General features: G+C 43.2%; 2 protein-coding genes across 5 annotated transcripts in view; one reads left to right on the top strand and one right to left on the bottom strand.

Annotated features, from left to right (window-relative positions):
* REXO5 (RNA exonuclease 5) overlaps positions 1-7,413 on the bottom strand; it is a 29,560-nt gene extending 22,147 nt beyond the window's left edge. Inside the window, exons 1-4 of one of the 3 annotated variants that reach the window (XM_058157636.1) lie at positions 7,271-7,413; positions 4,517-4,702; positions 3,534-3,740; positions 2,525-2,651 (exon numbers count right to left, since the gene is read on the bottom strand). In XM_058157636.1, the coding sequence (XP_058013619.1) occupies positions 2,525-2,651; positions 3,534-3,740; positions 4,517-4,668 (486 nt within the window). In that variant the 5' untranslated portion in view covers positions 4,669-4,702; positions 7,271-7,413. Of the gene's footprint in view, positions 1-2,524; positions 2,652-3,533; positions 3,741-4,516; positions 4,703-7,270 lie in introns of those variants that run through there. The other 2 variants (XM_058157638.1, XM_058157637.1) reach the window with 2 other exon arrangements.
* Positions 7,414-7,499: 86 nt separating this feature from the next.
* Positions 7,500-16,882, top strand: ERI2 (ERI1 exoribonuclease family member 2). Of its 2 annotated transcripts, XM_058157639.1 has the most exons (9): positions 7,500-7,605; positions 10,541-10,611; positions 10,712-10,789; positions 11,290-11,417; positions 12,328-12,475; positions 12,734-12,834; positions 13,106-13,187; positions 13,600-13,688; positions 13,835-16,882. In XM_058157639.1, exons 1-9 carry the CDS (start codon positions 7,583-7,585, stop codon positions 15,119-15,121), a joined length of 2,007 nt encoding a protein of 668 aa, XP_058013622.1. In that variant the 5' UTR covers positions 7,500-7,582; the 3' UTR covers positions 15,122-16,882. The 2 variants fall into 2 exon arrangements, with proteins under 2 accessions (XP_058013622.1, XP_058013624.1); XM_058157641.1 differs by lacking the exon at positions 10,712-10,789.
* The last annotated feature ends 1,161 nt before the right edge of the window (positions 16,883-18,043 follow it).

Here is an 18,043-nt window from a genome sequence, read left to right as displayed (position 1 = left end):
ACGACTGAGGGCAAAAGAAGAAGGGGACGGCAGAGAACGAGGGGGCTGGATGGAGTCACTGAAGCAGTAGGCATGAGTTTAAATGGACTCCAGAGGATGGTAAAGGACAGGAAGGCCTGGAGGAACATTGTCCATGGGGTCGCAATAAGTCGGACACGACTTGACAACAATTCCAGGGAAGAAAAGTGGATTCTTCCATAATCTCATCAATACAAATTTAAGACCATGAAGCATCGGGGATAATCAAATGTTAAATTTTAAATTACATAAATTTTATCGATTTTAAATTTTCTACTAATTTTAAATGGGGTTTGGTTTTATAAATTTTAAAGTTCTAGGCTAATTATAATAAGTTTTTTAATTCGTATTTTAAATTGTATATTGTGGTGTTTGTATTTTATTGTTGCCTGTACACCGCCCTGAGTCCTTCGGGAGAAGGGCGGTATAAAAATCAAATAAAATAAATAAATAAGGGCTCCAAACTTTTTTCTCGCTAAACGGTTCCGAGGAATTGTTTTCCCCTTCGTTTTAACAACCCCAATGATTGATGCTGCCTTCGCCAGATTGTTTTTATAGTTGCAGTTCCTCCTCTCAGCGAATGTTCTCAAGCGCTTTGCAAACACCAGCGATTGCAAGGAGCCCGCTTCGATTGAGAACTCCTAACTGTGCTTGTGTGTTTGTGTGTGTGTGAGAGAGAGAAGGGGGAACTGACTTTTTAAATGACACAATAAGCACCCAAACACTCATTTGGAAAAGCCTCAGCTAGCGGTCAAAGCAACAGTGGTCTTCCCACCCCCTCAACCATCTCAAACCGTGGGCTGATTGTTTAACAAAAAGGGGGGGGGGAAAGGTGAGGGAGATAGAGATAACCCCTTTTTTGGGGGAAATTCCCAAGAAAAACAAGCCTCTTTTGTGCCAACCCAGCCGTCTGTTTTAATGACCTCGGCTTCCAGGCAGCAGCCAGAGGAAAAAGGAAAAAAAAAAAAACAGCTAGAAAAAGAAAGAAAGAAAGCTCATTCCTGAGAAGAATTGGAGGCTGACTTGTTCCTGGAAAATCTTGAATTGCCCTCTAAATTAGAGCCATGTGTTTCCTTGTGGCTCCAAAGCTGTTCCCCCCTCACCCTGAAGTGGGTGGGGGGGCTCCGCAAAGCTGCCCCTCCCCACTCGGCCAGTCTCCCTGGCTCGAAGTATCCTGTTAAGCAGAGCATTCTTTGCAAAGGCAGGCAAGGGGGGGAAAAATCAGTAATGAATTTGGGAAAAGTGGCAGTTACCTCTGCTGAAAGAAGCAGTGATTTCTGGAGATATTTTTTTTGCTTGCCTCGATAAAGCATGCCACCCTGGTAAATAAGCCATCAGATTTTAATTTGAATTCAGGCATCGGGCTATAAGCTAGGAGGTGGGGAGTTCTAGTCTCACCTTAGGCGTGAAAGCCAATTGGATGGCTTTGGGCCAATCACTGGGAGACAGTGAGTTCTAGTCTTGCCTTAGGCATGAAAGCCAATTGGTTGATTTTGGGCCAATCACTGGGAGACAGTGAGTTCTAGTCTTGCCTTAGGCATGAAAGCCAATTGGGTGACTTTGGGCCAATCACCGGGAGACAGTGAGTTCTAGTCTTGCCTTAGGCATGAACGCCAATTGGGTGGCTTTGGGCCAATCACCGGGAGACAGTGAGTTCTAGTCTTGCCTTAGGCATGAAAGCCAATTGGGTGACTTCGGGCCAATCACCGGGAGACAGTGAGTTCTAGTCTTGCCTTAGGCATGAAAGCCAATTGGGTGGCTTTGGGCCAATCACCGGGAGACAGTGAGTTCTAGTCTTGCCTTAGGCATGAAAGCCAATTGGGTGACTTCGGGCCAATCACCGGGAGACAGTGAGTTCTAGTCTTGCCTTAGGCATGAAAGCCAATTGGGTGACTTCGGGCCAATCACCGGGAGACAGTGAGTTCTAGTCTTGCCTTAGGCATGAGAGCCAATTGGGTGACTTCGGGCCAATCACCGGGAGACAGTGAGTTCTAGTCTTGCCTTAGGCATGAGAGCCAATTGGGTGACTTCGGGCCAATCACCGGGAGACAGTGAGTTCTAGTCTTGCCTTAGGCATGAGAGCCAATTGGGTGACTTCGGGCCAATCACCGGGAGACAGTGAGTTCTAGTCTTGCCTTAGGCATGAGAGCCAATTGGGTGGCTTTGGGCCAATCACCGGGAGACAGTGAGTTCTCGTCCTGCCTTAGGCATGAAAGCCAATTGGGTGGCTTTGGGCCAGACACTTTCTCTCAGCCCAACCCACAGGGTTGCTGTTATGGGGAAAATAGGAAGAGGAAGAAGTTTTATGTATGTCTGCTGCCTTGAGTTACTTATAAAGTTGGGATTTTTAAAAAAACAAACACAATTGGACTTGTTATGCTCCTGTTAGATTCTACTGTGAGTTATTTAGTCCCAAGGCTGGGCTCATTGTTCTACGAGGTCTGCCATATAATACACAATTTCCTACGCCAGCCATCCCATCCAATGATAAATATCAGTGACTTACGTGTTTGAAGGTCTTTCGGAGGTGTTTGAACTGCAGGTAGTACCGGTAGAAATGGAGCTGATCCACGTGATGTAAAATAACCACCATGACACCAGCCACACGCCTTTGGTGGTAGATACGACACCAACTGTACCACAAGGGACCACGGTTATCTCTTACGTTCCTTTCACCAGCCACGCCCCATGCAAATCTATTTCTCGGTTGTTATACTGGCTTCTAAACATTTAGAGCTGTGGTGGTGCAGTGGTTAGTCTGCAGTACTGCAGGCTACTTCTGCTGACTGCCGGCTACCGGCAGTTCGATCCTAACCGGCTCAAGGTTGACTCAGCCTTCCATCCTTCCGAGGTGGGTAAAATGAGGACCCAGATTGTTGGGGGCGATAGGTTGACTCTGTAAACCACTTAGAGAGGGCTGTAAAAGCACTGTGAAGCGGTATATAAGTCTTAAGTGCTATTGCTATTTGGTTTTGATCATGGGAATGCTACAATGGTTGTGAGAAAAACAGCCATAAGTCACTTTTTTCAGTGCCATTTAAATTCAAACAGTCACTAAACAAAGGGTTGTAGGTCAAGGACTACCTTTACTCTTGAACATCTAAGGTGGACAGATACCTTTCATAAGGTTAAAGGTAAAGGTTCCCCTCACATATATGTGCTAGTCATTGCCGACTCTAGGGGGCGGTGCTCATCTCCGTTTCAAAGCCAAAGAAGAGCCAGCGCTGTCCGAAGACATCTCCGTGGTCATGTAGCCGGCATGACTCAACGTCAAAGGCGCGCGGAACGCTGTTCCTTTCCCCCCAAAGGCGATCCCTATTTTTCTACTTGCATTTTTTACATGCTTTCGAACTGCTAGGTTGGCAGAAGCTGGGACAAGTCACGGGAGCTCACCCTGTTACGCAGCACTAGAGATTTGAACCGCTGAACCGCAGACCTCTCGATCGACAAGCTCAGCGTCTTAGCCGCTGAGCCACCCTGAGTCCCTTTTTCCCTAAGGTTAAAAGCACATTTACCTGGGCTGAGTAACATTGTGATGTTTTCCCTGTGCGGCATACTTGAGGAATTCGCACAATTGCTCACAGCTGATTTGGCCTTCTCCAAACATTCGTGGAGACAAAGAGGGTGTCTTCACCTTGGAAAGCAAGAGAATTGACTCAGGAGTGTTTACATTCCCAGAGAAAATGTCAGGATTCAAGGCACCGTTCCCACAAATAACATCCCTGAAAGGACAAATTCATTTCTGGCACAAGGATGTCACAAAAAACACACACCAAGACACAAAGGAGAAACACAGTTAATAGCCACAACTGTTAGATATGCGTTAACTTCACAAAACTTGGACATTTCTTTATATAAACACGATAAAATGCCAAATAACTTTAGTCCCAGAAATGATTTTATATAAACAGTCCTCCCACATTGACAAATTCAGCTATGGACCAAATACAAGCAGCTTCTAACAGTTTCTGGAGCTTTGTAAGTATTATTTTTTGCGTGTGTGTTTCCTACTCTGAGATCAAGAATCTCAGCGTTTTGGTTGCAGCCTTCAAATGATTAAACTTTCTGTCTAATTCTGGATATTAAACTTGGAGTGGTGGTGGGAAATAATGCAAAACTGAGAAAGATGCGAGAACAGCCAACTGGAATAGCACATCATTCTAATTATAACTTAATGATTCATGGATATAAACAATGAAGTGCAGCATTAAAAATATAACACAGACTAAAACCCCCTCCAGTAAACTTCTCAGAATTACAATACAAAAATGTTTTGAAAAGAACACAAACTAAAACAGAGCCAGAAAAACATTTGGAACCCTCCTCCCAATACTTAAATTGGTGGTGGTGGTATTATTATTATTATTATTATTATTATTATTATTATTATTATTATTATTATTATTATTATTATTATTATTATTATTATTATTATTATTATTAAATCAAAACATGCCATAAGGGCAAATCCTCTGGAATTATATATCCATAAACAAACCTTACTTCACTGGAAAGTTTAATTTTCTGGTGATTTGAGTGAATGTCATTTTTCTCAACTTTTCTCTTTCTTTTAGCCTTCCGGTTCTCTCCTTCAGTTTTCTCATCTTCATAATGCCTTTTCTTCACCACTCCATGAGTTTGTGCAACCATTTTATTTATAAATCTCTCTTCAGGTGGAATTTGTCTGTTAAACAAAAAGAGCATCACAGAATTTTTAAAAATAATAAATTAATGGAAAAACATCTGTAGAGCAAGGCAACCAGTAACGTTGGACCACTTATAATTGGAGCAATACTAAGAAGTTGAAACTCTATTTAATTCTGTTTAGGGTTTGAATTAAGGGGAATCATTTATCTATCTATCATCTATTTATATCTGTCTATTTGTCTCCATCCATCCATATCTATATATCATCCATCAATATCTAGTCTAGTCTAATAATCCAATCTAATTTTATTGCCACCCATCTCACCAGAGATGGCTTGATTTTTAAAATTTTAATTTGCTTTTATGGGTTTTAAATTTTTGTAAACTTTATAGGGTGTTACTGTATTTTAATTTTGGCCAATTGAATAACTTTTTAAGGGTTGTTCTTAATATTGTATGTGCTGTTTTTTTTGTATTTTATTTTGGCTGTGCACCGCCCTGAGTCCTTCGGGAGAAGGGCGGTATACAAATTAAAATATTATTATTATTAGATGCAAATATATTTTTCCTCCATACAGTAATATGACTTTCTTCATCAAGTTATAAGAATAACTTAATTTTAGAATGAATAATATAAATAAATAACTCTAGAACATGTTTAACATTCATGCAGGAGAACATCAAGTCTCCTTGATAAAATGAGTCTAATTGAATCTGCATTTGTTGTAATATTAATAAGCAAGCCCTTGCGGTATTATGTATTCTACCTTAATTTATTCTAATCCAATTTAATGAGAACAATTAACCAGTAGTAGTAGTAGAAGCAGATGCATTATGTGCTCTGAACCAGAGGTCACCAACCTTTTGGACCTCAGAGACCACTAAATTCATAATATTAAATTCCGCGTACCACTAATATGATCTGCCTAATGACCGGCTGGGTGGGCGTGGCTAGGTGGTCATGTGACTGGGTGGGCGTGGTCAACTCGATGTAACTGACATCGAGGGGTGCCTCGCCAGCCTCTACTCGCCCCTCCCCTCCCAGCCACTTCTTGCCTCCCCACCCGGGCTCCTTAGGGCCCCAACAGGAAGCAGTTGTTGGAGCTAAGCAGCCACCATGAATAGAATAGAATAGAATAGAATAGAATAGAATAGAATTTTACTGGCCAAGTGTGATTGGACACACAAGGAATTTGTCTTGGTGCATATGCTCTCAGTGTACATGAATAGAATAGAATAGAATAGAATAGAATAGAATAGAATAGAATAGAATAGAATAGAATTTTATTGGCCAAGTGTGATTGGACACAAAAGGAATTTGTCTTGGTGCATATGCTCTCAGTGTACATAGAAGAAAAGATACCTTCATCAAGGTACATTTACAACACAATTGATGAAAGAGTTGGCAAAACAGCTCAGTTCAAATTGGATCTGACCCAGAAGGAGGCTCAGCAGAAGCACCTCACTGAGGACTAGGAGCATAGGCTTTCCAAGCAGAGAGAAGACCTGTGGAAGTGCAAGGCCAGGTACTGGCACCTGGAGGCTCAGTAGGCTGAGATGGTCAGCCAGTTCCAGGCCATGATGCAGTCCCACTGGAACAAGGCCCTCCGGCTCTTCACCACCAGCGGCACTTCCCTCCAGCCTTCACCCAAAGCCCTGCACCAAGAGGCCAAAGCAGACCCTAAGTTGGAATTTCTGCCCCCCCTCCAACCCACACAAAAAGACCCCAAAGGGGGAGACTCTCTGCAACAACACAAATGTTCACTGAACGTATCTGTCCCCATTTGAGGACCCCTGATTTAGTGCAATATAAAAAAATGCAAATAATTTTTCTGCGGACCACCAAAATTTTCTTGTGGATCACCAGTGGGTCCATGGACCATCAGTTGGTGACCGCCGCTCTGAACTATTCTATTCTACAAACCTGAGCTAAAGCTATGTTTTTCCAAACTTGGCAACTTTAAAGTGGGTGGACTCCAACTCCCAGGATTCCCCTGCCCACCCCCAACCCCATGCTCGCAGGGAATTCTGGGACTTGAAATCCACACACACACACACACACACACACACACCCCTTAAAAAGTTGCTAAATTTGGAAACTAATGGATTGAAACAACAACTCGCAGGATGTAATGAAGTCCATCATCAGAACGTCAAATAAAGAGCAGCTCTCTCAACACCCTCCTTTGCAACCTAGCCTCGCCTTGCTGGGCAACAGCTCCCATAATCCCCAACCAGATGGGAGATCAGCAAGTCTGAAATCTGGCTGGGCTGGGGAGGGGGGTGTTATGGAGATAGGGATCCAGCAGTATAAGAGCAACAGGTTTAAAGCCGGAAGCAGGCTGCTCTACCCTGGCGCGTGGACCGGTCTTTTGGTTTCCACCCGCGCAATTCCATCCGTGCAATTGCAAAAAAAAGGGGGTTTGCAACCACGTGCGAGCCTGCAAACACGTGTAAAGGGAGAGTTGCCATCTCCCTTCTCTCCCTTGCAAAGCAACTGCCTCCCAGCAATTAGCCTTTCCTTGCAAACACCCACTTCTCTTTTAAAAAAAAAAGGTTGGGTAAAAAAAAGGGGGGGGGAAATGAAAATAGAGGGAAGCCCAACCTGTATTCCTGGCACTCTTAATCCTGGGACAAGGAAGTCCTTCTGCAATCGAGAAGAACCTTTGCTCGGCGATCGTTTGGCCGGGCCTGAGCTCCCCACCACCACCGCCTCGCCCCGCAGCCGAGCCTTAGGGGAGGAAGCGCCTTGAGCGAGAGAGCGGATTCCAAGGCGGCAGACTGACTTAGTCGATCGGCCGAAAGCATCGAGGGGAGGAGGCGGGGCCTGCTCGGCGGCGGGCTTTTTGAAACGGCGGCCACCGCCGAGTCCAAAGCCAGCCGGGTGGGGCCGGGGCGCGCGGGGGAGGCGGTTGCCATGGCGACCAGGCAGCTGGCCAGGTAAGGGGCCCAGGTAGCGTCGACCCTTCGCTCTGTTGGGGCTGCAAGAGAGAGAGAGAGAGAGGGAATACAGCCCCCCCCCACCCCGTTTGGACCAAGCTGTAGGGCAGAAAGATCCAATTTTGGCCCCTTTTAAGACTTTTGGACTTCAATTAAATTTGGCTTAAAAGTTTTATTAAATTTTTAAATTGGGGTTTTTATGTATCTTAGGGTTTTAAATTGTTTTAAATTTTGGCCATTTAAGTTATATGCTTGGTTTTAAATGTGTATATTGTGGGGTTTTTACTATTTTGGCTGTACTTCGGGAGAAGGGCGGTATAAAAATCTAATAAAATAAATAAATAATAAATAAAATTCCCAGAATCCCCTGGGCAGCATAGACCCAACCCCCCCCTCCCATCATTAAAATGCAGTAGCCTTACATCAGGGGTGTCCAATCTTGGCAACTTTTAAGATTTGGGGACCTCAAACTCTCAGAATTTCCCCAGCCGGATTTTGTACGTTTAAACCAGGGCTGTCTATTCTTGGCAACTTTAAGACTTGTGGACTAATCAGATTGCCTTTGAATAATTAGGATGTATTATTTTATATAATGGGGGGGGGTTTAGGAAATGAAAAGATTTGGATGAGGTTATTTGGATTAGAAGGGAAAATTTTATTCTACGTTTGGTTTATGTATAACAATACCTTGTGATTGACCCAGGAAGCCGGGGGGTGGGGTGGGGTGGGGTGGGGGGTGAAGGAGGGGAAGGGGTTTTGTTGGGGGAAGGGGAAAAATGTTTTTGTTGTTAAAACTTTTTCAATTAAAAAAAAAAAGACTTGTGGACTTCAATTCCCAGAATCCCCCAGGCAGCATGGACCCTAATCCTAATTAAAATGCAGTAGCCTTACATCAGGGGTGTCCAATCTTGGCAACTTTTAAGATTTGGGGACCTCAAACTCTCAGAATTTCCCCTGTCGGATTTTGTACTTTTAAACCAGGGCTGTCCATTCTTGGCAACTTTAAGACTTGTGGACTAATCAGATTGCCTTTGAATAATTAGGATGTATTATTTTATAAAATGGGGGGGGGGTTAGGAAATGAAAAGATTTGGATGAGGTTATTTGGATTAGAAGGGAAAATTTTATTCTACGTTTGGTTTATGTATAACAATACCTTGTGATTGACCCAGGAAGCCGGGGGGTGAAGGGAGGGGAAGGGGTTTTGTTGGGGGGGAAGGGGTTTTGTTGGGGGAAGGGGTTTTGTTGGGGGAAGGGGAAAAATGTTTTTGTTGTTAAAACTTTTTCAATTAAAAAAAAAAAGACTTGTGGACTTCAATTCCCAGAATCCCCCAGGCAGCATGGACCCTAATCCTAATTAAAATGCAGTAGCCTTACATCAGGGGTGTCCAATCTTGGCAACTTTTAAGATTTGGGGACCTCAAACTCTCAGAATTTCCCCAGCTGGATTTTGTACTTTTAAACCAGGGCTGTCCATTCTTGGCAACTTTAAGACTTGTGGACTAATCAGATTGCCTTTGAATAATTAGGATGTATTATTTTATATAATGGGGGCGGGGGGTTAGGAAAGGAAAAGATTTGGATGAGGTTATTTGGATTAGAAGGGAAAATTTTATTCTACGTTTGGTTTATGTATAACAATACCTTGTGATTGACCCAGGAAGTGGGGGGGGGAGGTGAAGGGAGGGGAGAAGGGGGTTTTGCGGGGGGGGGGAGGGGAAGGGGGAAAAATGTTTTTGTTGTTAAAACTTTTTCAATTAAAAAAAAAAAGACTTGTGGACTTCAATTCCCAGAATCCCCCAGGCAGCATGGACCCTAATCCTAATTAAAATGCAGTAGCCTTACATCAGGGGTGTCCAATCTTGGCAACTTTTAAGATTTGGGGACCTCAAACACTCAGAATTTCTCCAGCCGGATTTTGTACCTTTAAACCAGGGCTGTCCATTCTTGGCAACCTTAAGACTTCTGGACTTCAATTCCCAGAATCCCCTGGGCAGCGTGAAACCCACCCATCCACCCCCAACTCATTAAAATGCAGTAGCTTTACAACAAGATGTGTCCAACCTTGGCAACTTTTAAGATTTGGGGATCTCAAACTCCTGGAATTCCTCCCGCCAACTCTTGTATCTTTAGAGCAGGATTTTTTCAAACTGTGGACTTCAGCTCCCAGAATTCCCCGGTAGCTCTGCTGGCTGGGGGATTCTGGGAATTGAAGTCCACAGGTCTTAAAGTTGCCGTGGGAAAATTTCTTTTTTTAAAAATTTATTTATTTATTTTGACACACAGTATATATAAGCATAAGCATGAAATTACTATACAATATATAAGCATATTTATAAGTATGAGTATGTAATAACTATATTAATGTAATAACCTTTCGCCGCGAACTGAAGACACATCTTTTCATTCGTGCGGGGCTGGCTTAAATTTTATGGATTTTATAGTTTTTATTAATTTTAAATGGGGTTTTAGTTTTATATATATTTTAAATTTTTAGGCAAATTATAATAAGTTTTTTAATTTTGCATTTTATATAATATTGTCTTGTCTGTTTTTATTTGCCTGTACACCGCCCTGAGTCCTTCGGGAGAAGGGCGGTATAAAAATCAAATAAATAAATAAATAAATAAATAAATATTAATTGGATACAATCAAAGGGAACATTAGGACAGGAATGGTAGGCACTCTTGTGCTCTTATGCACGCCCCTTACGGACCTCTTAGGAATGGGGTGAGGTCAATAGTAGAGAGTTTTTGGTTGAAGCTTTGGGGATTTTGGGAAGAGACCACAGAGTCAGGTAGTTTATTCCAAGCATTAACAACTCTGCTACTGAAGTCATATTTCAACCGGAGTGGCCTTGAATTACATCCTAATGGGGACTTTGTTTTAATGCTGTGAAATTTGCATAACAAATTTTATCTTGTTGGTTTGATAGGCAGCTAGGCATTATTCGAAGTGTTTCCAAACCGTCTCCCGTTGGGCAAAGTCACAACCAACGCAAACTGCGTGAGTATTCCCCTTATTTCAAAAATTCAGTGTTTGTTATTGTTTGCTGCTTATAACAATGATATAATATACGATTTTGCGGGGGGGTGGGGTATCGTAGGGCAGCTGTTTGACTACTTAATAATTATCGATTTTGAGTCTACCTGCTGGAAGGATGTCCGAAGATGTCAAGAAATAAGTAAGCCAAGTTTTAATCATTTTAATAATTGCTTCCATATGAATTGGGTGGGGGGGAAACAAAGAGAAGGCCTGAACATAGTTCATGCAAATGCAGGAAGTTCTTAACACACATCATTCATTTAATGACTGTTCAAAGTTACAATAGCACTTTAAAGTGATTTATGACTGTATAATCCCCATGGTCACATGAGCAAAATTCAGATGCTTGGCAACTGGTTTATATTTATGACAGTTGCATTTTCCCAGGGTTATATCATATGATCCCTTTTGTGGCCTTCTGACAAGTAAAATCAATGGGGAAGCCTGATTCACTTAACAACCAGATTAGTAATTTAAAAATGGCAGTGATTCACTTAACAACTGTGGCAAGAAAGGAGCAAAACTCACTTAACAAATGTCTCACTTAGGAACAAAGATGTTGGGCTCAGTTGTGGTCGTAAGTCAAGAACTATCTGTAATCATTTATTTATTTATTTATTTATTTATTTATTGGCATAGTTGAATTTCCAGCAGTTCTCTTGAACACCTCAAATGGAGAAATTGAGACTGAATTTCATATGTACGTCCAGCCCCAGGAACATCCAACTCTCTCTGAGTTTTGTATTGAGCTAACTGGAATAAAACAGGTATAATAATTTCAATAGATTGTAGTAGGAATTTGTTAGTTTCATTTTGTTTTCAAGCATTTTACTTAATTAAAATGCTTCAAAACAAAATGAAACTAGCAAACTAACAACTTTTGATGAATGTTCTTGGAGGAATTTGCTTGCTGGCTTGAACGTATTTCTTTTATCATCACGATATGACATTTTTTTGATGCTCCAAGCCTATAGCAACCCCTGAAAAAGTTTTCATTTTTATTCATTCATTTCAAAAATTGATTTAAATTCCTTTCTATTTTCAGCTGTTCATTTCTATTCATTAAAGTGGCCCTAATATATAGTAATGGGACACAGTGGCTCAGTGGCTATGACACTGAGCTTGTCGATCGAAAGGTCGGCAGTTCAGCGGTTTGAATCCCTAGTGCCGCATAACGGGGTGAGCTCCCGTGACTTGTCCCAGCTTCTGCCAACCTAGCAGTTCGAAAGCAGGTAAAAAAAAATGCAAGTAGAAAAATAGGGACCACCTTTGGTGGGAAGGGAACAGCCTTCCGTGCGCCTTTGGCATTTAGTCATGCCGGCCACATGACCACAGAGACGTCTTCGGACAGTGCTGGCTCTTCGGCTTTGAAACGGAGATGAGCACTGCCCCCTAGAGTTGGGAACCACTAGTACATATGTGCAAGGGAAACCTTTACCTTTAATATATATTAATTGAATGCCAGTGGGTGGTCTTGGAAATCAAAATAAAAATGGATATGTATTGGTTGTTTTCACCATTCTGTGTATTAGTGGGTGTTGTTGTTGTTGTTGTTTTGCTTACACAATGCCTGAAGAACTGGCCCAGTCAGAAATATCAATATCAGCCTCGATGAAACCAAATCTAAATCTAGATTCTAAATGTGATCAGCAAGATCTTTTTTTTCTTTGAATCAAGGATCAAGTCGATGAAGGGGTTCCACTGCATATAAGCCTATCCCAATTTTCTAAGTGGATTCACAAGATCCAGGAGGAGAAAAAGATTGTTTTTGGTTCAACTGATGCTGCTCCTGAAAAAAAATTATGTGCCTTTGTTACCTGGTCAGGTAATTTATAATGTTTATCTTATCTATGATAAAGTTTGCTCGTTCTTCATTGCTGGGCCTGCTGAAGATTAACGACGGTGGTTTCCCTGATAATGAAATGGAAAAACAGTTATTTTGTGATGGTTTTTGACTTTTGACTCCACCTGGGACTTTGAAATATTCAAATAATAACCGGGTCTGTCACCTGCTTAGGTTTTTGAGACTGGAGGCGACAAACGGAAAACTGGAAACCTTTATGAACATTTGTTTTTTATGCAGATTGGGACCTGGGAATTTGCCTGCACTATGAATGTAAAAGAAAACAGCTACGGAAGCCTAATATTTTAAATTCTTGGATTGATCTACGGGCCACTTACAAGGTGAGAGGATCTGCCTTTGGTGGTAATCATGACAAGAAAAGATACGTTTTATTTATTTGTTTATTTGTTTATATTTCACTCTTCTTAACGATCCATCTCCCTCAAAGAGGGACTCTGGGTAGCGTCCAACTTAATCCAGATACATCCAGCTATTTTTACTACTGCCAAGGATGAGAAAACACTGGCTCGAAAGAGCCGTCAGCAATTTATATTTCATTGAGCAAAACAGCAGATATAACGACGGTTTTATTTTCATCGTTTTGTTTCTCAGAGTTTTTACTCTAGGAAGCCCCAAGGTTTAAATGGCGCATTGAAAGACGTGGGTATCACTTTTGAAGGACGGGAGCACTCTGGTGAGTGATTATTTATGTGTATATATGACAAGGGAAGGGACACCCTAAGATGCTGAGCTTGTCGATCGGAAGGTCGGCAGTTCAGCGGTTCGAATCCCTAGTGCTGCTGCGTAACGGGGTGAGCTCCCGTGACTTGTCCCAGCTTCTGCCAACCTAGCAGTTCGAAAGCATGTAAAAAATGCAAATAGAAAAATAGGGACCATCTTTGGTGGGAGGGGAACAGCGTTCCATGCGTCTTTGGCGTTGAGTCATGCCGGCCACATGACCACGGAGACGTCTTCGGACAGCGCTGGCTCTTATTTGGCTTTGAAACGGAGATGAGCACCGTCCCCTAGAGTCGGGAACGACTAGAACGTATGTGCGAGGGGAACCTTTTCCTTTACTAATTGTGGCACCTCCTGTTTTCCCCCAGGGCTGCATGATTCTCGGAATACAGCTCGCCTCGCTTGGAAGATGATTTGTGATGGGTGTGTAATGAAAATCACAAAATCATTAGATAAGGTTAGTGGGTTCTCTTCTCGGCGCCCATGACCAGTCAACGTTGACCCAGCAAGATTTTTATGGACAGAACTTTTGACTTGGGGATCTTGTTTGAAGCTACGCTGGCCAGGAGTTTGGTTGACCTCCTTTCTTTATGGACTCCTTAGGCACCTCCAGTGAAGAATTCCCTGGCCAGATTTGGGGGTGAGAAACCTGCCCATGATGGCCCTTCGGGAATCAACCCTCTTGTCAAAGCATCACCTTTGGACGAAAGCAAAAAGGAAGTTCCTCCAGAAATCAAGCGAAAAGAGGAAGACTCAGCACAAGAGACGGTTCGCGTAGCCTTGTTTGAAAACCCACCTCTTGCGTCTGGAAAGAGCAGAAAGACTGACCAATGTGGTAGCACCAAACAGAACCTAACCTCGTCCATAGGAAGACCCCATTGGCCTCTGATTAATCTTCAGCACCCCTGCTATAGACCTTCGGGCCTTCAGAGTTGGGGAGATAAGGGCCAACTCATTTCAAACCCTTCTACGCCCAATCGAAGGCTAGTTTTGGTCCCCACGACTCTATCCACTGTCAACTTTTCCGAGACCGACATCGGCACCACTCCAGATTGTCTGTCTATGTTGGCCAACTGGGAGGATATCGCAATCATACCAGAAAAGGATGACGACTCAGATCTAGAATGCTCACCCTCAAAAGATAACCCACCAACTAAGAGCGCATTTATGACAGAAGATGGGAACAAATCGATGAATCGGGGAGATGAACGTAGGGTAGATGTTCCTCCGAGTAGAGAGCTCTCAAAATGTGTGGTCTACAAGAGTCCAAATACGACCATTTACAACGCGGGCCGAGCTCCCATCAGATCTTCAGATGCTTCTACATTTAAGCTCCCGGTCGTAACGGCAGAGGCATCTTCTCCCAACCCACCAGACGGAAATCTTCTCGCACCTTCGACCGAGGCTATCAAAAGAAAGCCCTCCAGCCCCAAATCTTGGCCTCCCAACAAAAAAGCGCCTTTCAGGATCCACGAAGATGGAAGGCCAACATCGAGCAGCTTCCCGTCGCCCGGGGCGAATCCGTGCGGCGTCTCTCCTGCCCTCTTGAGCTCTTCGGGCAATTTCAACCCAACTTTCAGGGTACCAGAAACCGGGAGGGTGACCCCTCCGTTATGCCGGTGTGGCCGAAGAGCTCGAAGGTTGAACGTTTCGAACGGTGGCCCTAATCAGGGCAAAGCATTTTATAGCTGCCCGGTGAGAAAATGCGAAAGGAATACAAAGGGCTGCAACTATTTCCGATGGGAACATTCACTTGTAAAGGAGAAAATGGGCCTTCCGGCTTCGACTTTAGGGGCTGGGGGCTTAAAGCCTTTAAAAATTCAGGATCATCCCTCCCTGGGAAACGTTAAACCGAAGTTCCTGAATCTACGGCCTTCGATGCGAACTTAGGCAGGTTTTTCTTTTTCCTGCCTTTTATTGGAAAAAATGGAGTATTTCAACCTTTGGAAAGTTAGCTTTCTTTTCTACAAAGCGCGATCATGTTTTGAAGCATCACCGAAACTGTGTGTGCATTTAGCATCTGGTCTCGTCTGAATGCAGTACCACAAACTGTCTTTGTCTTTTCAGTGTGTACTTTCTCTTCTTTGTTCTAGGCTCCTAAGTTTGATTTTTTTTTTTTTTTTGGTTAGGAATCATGTTGTTTATACTTTAAATCGGTAAGCCTGACAGCCGAGAAATTGCTTTTTAAAGAGCTGGCTTGTAAAACTTGCGTCATGCTTTTAAATGTTCTTTTAAACTATCCTTTAAAATATTCTTGATTCTGAGAAGTGAAATAAAACGAACACCTCCCCCACTCCTGCAAAAGACAATTATCCATTTTAATACGGCACTTCCCACAAAGGAAAAACTGATTTCTTTTAACAGTATGTTTTTTTAACTATCCCAAATTTCCATAACAAGGAAGGAAGGAAGGAAGGAAGGAAGGAAAGGCAAATGATGTAGCTGCTTTAATGAGTCACAGGCAGGGTGCTGGCTTTTTACATTCTGGGGTATCGTGAGGCACTTTCCCCAAATTATATCAGAAGCATTGCACAGTGAGTAGATCGTACAAATTTGGTGAACAGAACATCCGTAAATCAATCTGGAATTCAGAAGGCACTGGCATGGATTACGGTGTAGGAACATTGCCTGGGCTCTAACATTCACAATGGCGATTATTCTTTCAGCATCCAAAAGATAAAGGAGGGGTTGATGAAATGATTTTAATTTGGAATTTGATAATTAGCTGAAATTTATTTATTTATTTATTTAATCAAATTTTTATACCGCCCTATCTCCCGAAGGACTCAGCCCGATAAAAATACAAATATAATACAAGATAAAACACTAATTAAAAAACTTATTTAAATAGGCCAAAATTTAAAATTACAATTAAAATGATAAAAGCCCATTAAAATTAAATTTAAAATTAAAATTCTAGTCCAGTCCTGCACAAATAAATAGATGTGTTTTAAGCTCGCGGCGGAAGGTTCGAAGGTCAGAAAGTTGACGGAGTCTTGGGGGAAGTTCATTCCAGAGGGTGGGAGCCCCCACAGAGAAGGCCCTTCCCCTGGGTGTCACCAGTCGGCACTGCCTGGTGGACGGCACCCTAAGGAGTCCCTCCCTGTGAGAGCACACGGGTCGGTGGGAGGCAATCGGTGGCAGCAGACGGTCCTGTAAGTAGCCCGGCCCTAAGCCATGGAGCGCTTTGAAGATAGTTACCAAAACCTTGAAGCGCACCCGGAAGGCCACAGGCAGCCAGTGCAGTCTGCACAGGAGTGGTGTCATATGGGAGCCACGAGGGGCTCCCTCTATCACCCGCGCAGCCGCATTCTGGACTAACTGGAGCCTCCGGGTGCTCCTCAAGGGAAGCCCCATGTAGAGAGCATTGCAGTAATCCAGGCAAGATGTCACGAGAGCATGAGTGACCGTGCATAGGGCATCCCGGTCCAGGAAAGGGCCCAACTGGCGAACCAGGCGAACCTGGTAAAAAGCTCTCCTGGAGACGGCCGTCAAATGGTCTTCAAACGACAGCCGTCCATCCAGGAGAACGCCCAAGTTGCGTTAAAGTTAAATCCTTGCTTTTTTTCTTCTTCTTCTATTGAGGGCTTGACTTTTACAGCGTGCCAGGTAACTGTGAAAAACAAGGGTGAAATGCTCCCGGTTCGGACCGGATCGACTGATCCGGTAGTGATCCTCCGGGCGGTTCGGAGAACCAATAGCAAAAAATCCCACCCACCCACCTCGCCCATGCCCGGTCGCTCGCTTGCCCGCTTGCTGCTTCTTTTAAAAAATGCTTTTCAAAGGTTAAAAAAAAAGGCTCTGACGATCACGGCTGAGCCGCGCGATCGTCGGAGCCTTTTTTTTTTTAACTTTTAAAAGCATTTTTTTACAACCTATTCGGCCAAATAGGTTGTAAAAAATGCTTTTAAAAGTAAAAAAAAAAAGGCTCTGACGATCACACGGCTCAGCTGATTCACCCCCTCCTCCCCCCCGCGCTGTTCTACTTACCCCATGCCTCCTTCTGGCGTGCATCACACGTGTGCACCTCACATTTGGTGCGTGGTGTGCATTGCGTGCACAAAGCGCGCATGTGCAGCCAGCAAACTGGTAGTAAACCGGTTCAGATTTCACCCCTGGTGAAAAGGATATGTCTAATAATATTAATAGCTAAGCCTGCAAGCCAGCTATGTGCAACCTTTGAACTTCGAAGTGGCTCTGTTTGATTGTGGAGATCCTCAGATACGATCCTAGCTCATGAGCGGATTTATTCTATAAATAAGTGATGAAGGGCACAGCCCAACTGCCCTGAAACCTACCGTATTTTTTGGAGTATAAGACGCAACTTTCCCCCCCCCCCCAAAAAAAGAGGGTGAAAATCTGGGTGCGTCTTATACTCCGAATGTAGCCCCACCCAGCTTCTCAAACGGAGGTTTCAGAGGCTGAAAGAAGCTTCAGAAAAGAAGCTTCCAAACAGAGCTTCAGAGGCTTTTTTTCCTGAAGTTCTGTATTGGAGGCTTTCAGAGGCAAAAAAAAAAAAAAGCAAGGCACAGAGCTCACAACCAAGGAACCTGTTGCTAAAATTCACCTCTGGGAACAGCTGATTGGGGGTATTCCAGGAGGCCGATCCACCCGCCAATCAGCTGTTTTCTTATTTTCCTCCCCAAAAACTAAGGTGCGTCTTATACTCCGGAAAATACGGGTATTTGGTTTCATTCAGCCACCTCATTCAAACACAAGGCAGTGTTTAATATTGCCTAACTTTTCCCTAAACAATTTTTTTAAAAAAATAAACAGTCTTAACCTTTATTTCCACGATTCCGGGAATCGTTC

Source organism: Ahaetulla prasina, chromosome 14 (assembly GCF_028640845.1).
Source record: "Ahaetulla prasina isolate Xishuangbanna chromosome 14, ASM2864084v1, whole genome shotgun sequence".
Taxonomy (NCBI): domain Eukaryota; kingdom Metazoa; phylum Chordata; class Lepidosauria; order Squamata; family Colubridae; genus Ahaetulla; species Ahaetulla prasina.
Note: the sequence above shows the minus strand (reverse complement) of the source record. Positions and strands in the feature narration are given on the sequence as shown.

Bases quoted from the DNA above. Each gene is read 5' to 3' on its own strand.
- ERI2 (XM_058157639.1), top strand. From the start codon at position 7,583: ATGGCGACCAGGCAGCTGGCCAG. The intron at 11,418-12,327 runs GTATAATAATTT...CTTTGAATCAAG, and splicing joins AGCTAACTGGAATAAAACAG to GATCAAGTCGATGAAGGGGT. The intron at 13,689-13,834 runs GTTAGTGGGTTC...TGGACTCCTTAG, and splicing joins TCACAAAATCATTAGATAAG to GCACCTCCAGTGAAGAATTC.